At 48.5% G+C, this 4198-nt stretch overlaps 1 protein-coding gene across 1 annotated transcript in view; it reads left to right on the top strand.

Moving 5' to 3' along the window:
- LOC101777161 (xyloglucan endotransglucosylase/hydrolase protein 3) overlaps positions 1-1746 on the top strand; it is a 6741-nt gene extending 4995 nt beyond the window's left edge. The window contains exons 3-5 of the mRNA XM_022826105.1: positions 491-599; positions 811-1010; positions 1120-1746. Coding sequence (XP_022681840.1) covers positions 491-599; positions 811-1010; positions 1120-1528 — 718 coding nt within the window. The 3' untranslated portion in view covers positions 1529-1746. The remainder of the gene's footprint in view (positions 1-490; positions 600-810; positions 1011-1119) is intronic.
- Positions 1747-4198: the final 2452 nt, after the last annotated feature.

Below are 4198 nucleotides of genomic sequence, written 5' to 3' on the forward strand. Positions count from 1 at the left end.
TGAGCAAGGGAAAAACATAAACGGGAAGTGCCGCCTATTTCTGTACCGCTTGGCAGTTTTCCCCGCTACTTGTTTAAGAGTCTTAGTCTGTTATGGGACCAATTCATTCTACACCTAACCATCGGTAATGATGGAGGAATCAGACTTAATAGATTCGTCTCGCGATTTAGCCTAGGGGTTCTGCAATTAGTTTTACAATTAGCTTATGTTTAGTCATCCTAATTAGTATTCGAACATCCGATGTGACAGAGCTAAAGTTTAGCCTCCTCCTCCCAAACACCGCCTAACACGGGCCGGCGTTCGACGACAACTACGACGCGCAGTATGGCGCGGATGGTCATCATCTGGTCAACCGGGGGACTCGTCCTTGATCGAAGCTCTGGTAATAAGTTCTTGCCGAGGCGGCTGATGCTGACGCAACGCACTAGTAGCTAGCTAGTTGCCCGTACGTTCTTGAGACCCTACCGATCGGTGACGTTCATAGGTGACCGTGCAGGAGCTGTGGGTTCCGCTCCAAGTCCGTGTACGGGTCGGGCCTCTTCCACATGACAATGAAGATCCCTTCCGGGTATACGGCCGGAGTCGTCACAACCTTCTATGTCAGTTCAACCCTTTTATTTTATTTTTTCTGTGAAACAAGTTACACATCATTCCGATCTTCTTGCTCACTTAACCTCTTGATTACACGTTCGTGTGTCGTGATGATCAAAACTATTCGTTAATCAATTTGATTAAGACGAGCTAATTAATGAGACGTCATTACGTTGCTACTTTCTTCCATCTCTGGATCCTGTGCATCGATCCGGCCAGCTTATTTCACAGCCGGAAAATGGCGGCCACGACGAAATCGATCTTGAGTTCTTGGGCGACAAGGCCGGCAGGCCCGTGACCCTCCAGACCAACCTCATCATCGACGGGCAGAGCTACAGGGAGCAGCGGCTGCACCTGTGGTTCGACCCCGCCGCCGACTTCCACGACTACAAAATCCTCTGGAACGCCTACCAGCTCGTGTAACCTTTTCATTATCCGATCCGTTCATCTTTGCTATTTTTCAGGTGCATGCCTTGCAACTTCTTTCTGCAGTAATGACCAGTAAATTCCTTCGTGAAATTACCGCAGGATGTTCCTGGACGACACGCCGGTGCGGGTGCTCAGAAACCTGACGGCCACCGTGCCGGGTTACCAGTTCCCGTCGAAGCCGGCGATGCTGATCCGCGGGAGCGTGTGGGACGGCTCCGACTGGGCGACGGACGACGGGCGGGCCAAGGTGGACTGGTCCAAGGCGCCCTTCACCGCCGCCTTCCGCGGCTTCGACGTCGACGCGGCCTGCGCCGTCCGCGGCGGCGGCGGCGTGACGCCGTGCAATGACTCGGCGGCACTGTGGTGGAACGGCGGCGAGTACGAGGTTCTCTCCGGCGCGCAGAGGGCGGCGTACGAGGGCGTCAAGAAGAACAACATGGTGTACGATTACTGCACGGACAAGCTCCGGTTCAACAATCATGTGCCGCTCGAGTGCAGCTACAATTGATCGAGTTGCTACAGTTGGATCGAATAATCTTCAGTGAGTTGCATGTTATGTAGTTCATGTTGGAAGACGGAAGAAGTAATTAATATCTCCACAGAAACGTTGCTATATATGCTACGAATATGCAAAGTCGAACTCTTGGGCTTTCTATGTTTGTCATGGAAATATTGCAATTTGCAAGTGTGAAAATGGGAAGGGGCCTCAAATTTGTGTAATTTTTAGAGGAATGGGATGTATATGCCTCATTTCGAACATAGAAAATTTGTGGAAACATTCTTAAGAAAAAAAAGTAATCAATATAACTTTTTTTTTACTTATTACCAATGTGTAATAATGAAACCACTCCTATAGAAAAAATTTATAAGAGAAATCCTGTGTTATGAAACCATTCTTATAGAAATAATTTATAAAAAGAAAACTCCTAATAAGTTAGGAGGGTCTATCTATTATCTATACAGCACCTAGTACCTGCTTTATTCTTTTAGCCATTTAATTTTGAGATTTGCGGCTCATATTTGATCAAAGGGAAAGTTGGTTTCGTAGCACTTAAAAAATATGGTTTCTAGAAAATACCAACAAAAAATTTCTGTTACGTAAAATACCATCAAAAGAACGGACGTTACCTTGCTAGCTAGCATTCGGTCTGTTTATCCGTTAACGTCGTGTTACCTTGCTAGCTAGCATTCCGTCTGTTTATCCGTTAACGTCGAGAACCGGTGGTGACGGGCGTCCGTCGTGCGGCTCCTCCCCCTCCTTCCTCACCATCACCGTACGGCCCGTTCGCTTCAGCTTATTCAGCTGGCTTATCAGCCACCAAACAGTATTTTCCTCTTACAATAAATCAACCGTTTCAGCTTTTCAGCCGGCTTATAAACTGAAGCGAACAGGCCGATGCTCTCCCAGGTCTCCCGTGCCCGCACTGCGGGGCTCATGCTTTTCCACGCAACCTGCACTTCCCGAGTCCCAAGCCCCGCCATGGCTGCCTCCCGACACCCTCGTGCAATGTAGGCTCCTGCAGGACTCCGATGGTCCGACCACAGGCGCCACTCTGCAACTCCCTGCTCACGTCATCGCACGAGTCCCTCGCCCACCGGTCATCCACTACTAGAGAACTCACCTTCCATCCAACTCCTTTTGTCTCGATTGACTTTGGACCTGTGACTAAAGGGCTTTTAGTCTCGGGTCAAAAATGAGCCACCGACAGCCACCTCCGACGGTACCAACCGGGACTAAAGAGCCCCATTTAGTCCTAGTTGTAATGGAGGGAATCTGGTGGGGCGTTTAGCTCGGTTGAAAACACCAACCGGGGCTAAAGGTCTCCTTTAAGCCTAGTTGGATATACCAACATGGGACTAAAGGGAGGGGCCTTTAGTCCATGGTAACACCAACCGGGATTAAACGCCTAACCGGAGCCTTTTCACGTGGCAACCCCCTCTCTCTCTTCACCTTATCTCCTCCTCTCCCTTTCATATCTCACGCACGCAGGCAGCTCCAGCGCCTCTCCACCTTATCTCTTCTTTCTCCTCCTCCTCTCCCTTTCTTCCAGGCGGGCGGCTCCGGCGCGGGCGGGTGCGGGCGGCGCGGGTGGGCAGCCGGTGGTCTATTTTTTTTTGGAACTTTTTTGGTGCCTGGGCTCGCCACGCCGTGCGGGACCTCGGCCTCAGCTCAAGGAAGTAGGGCCTTCCAAGAATAGCAAAATCATTTCAGATGTTCAAGTCGTGGCCAAGGCCAACCAGGCCGCTGCTCCACGTCCTCATGCTCAATAAGAATTTGGAAATAATCTCATGGATTATACCGCACAACAAGAAGGGCATGTTGGAGGTATGCCCTAGAGGCAATCATAGAGATGATGATATTCCATTTGTATCCATGATTTATGTTGTGTTCCTTGAATATCCATTAAAGGCTACTTGAATTGATTTGCAATTATGTGAATTGTGTGTGAAACTCTTTACTTGTATGGTTATTCTAAAGTTGTTCCTAGTCGGAGTTCATGTGAGGACACACATGAATATTAGACTAGCACATGTATTAGTTGATGACTATGTTTCACAAGTCATGGACATGGAGATGTTGAACTAATAATGTGGGCACATGTGGAGACATGTGCTAGGACTGACCCAACACGAGAAGTAGTTCTCTTTTTAAACAACATATACGCTTTATCCTTAGACCTGAGATTGTCGCATGTATTCAAGATGTGGATCGACTTACTTAGGGGCTATCAAACGCTACGCCGTAACAGGGTAGTTATAAAGGTAGCTTTCGGGTTTGTCAAGAAGCATGCTATGAGACATGGTCAATCAAGATGGGATTTGCCCCTCTCTGATTGAGAGTGATATCTCTGGGCCCCTCGAGTGATCGGATCAGAAAATGCATGGCCATGCTACGTACGGTTAAGAGTTAACCTACATCTTCCGCACCAGTAGTGCGTCGAGTGGTAATCCCGTGATCCTTATACGGCAGGTTTCCTGGTTTACGCGGTAGAAATTTTGTTTTGCGCTAGTGTAGCCTACCTCGTATCCCTACAGTGGTATCAGAGCCGTAGCTATTTAGTTTTGGATTCAGGATGTGTGCATATGGAGATATGCGAGTTTTCAATTTGATCTATGTCCTGGTTTCGTGTTCTTGCTGCAATGGTAGTGTAACGACATACTCCTACCGGTCGGGTTT

This window comes from Setaria italica, chromosome IV (genome assembly GCF_000263155.2).
Source record: "Setaria italica strain Yugu1 chromosome IV, Setaria_italica_v2.0, whole genome shotgun sequence".
NCBI classification, from domain to species: domain Eukaryota; kingdom Viridiplantae; phylum Streptophyta; class Magnoliopsida; order Poales; family Poaceae; genus Setaria; species Setaria italica.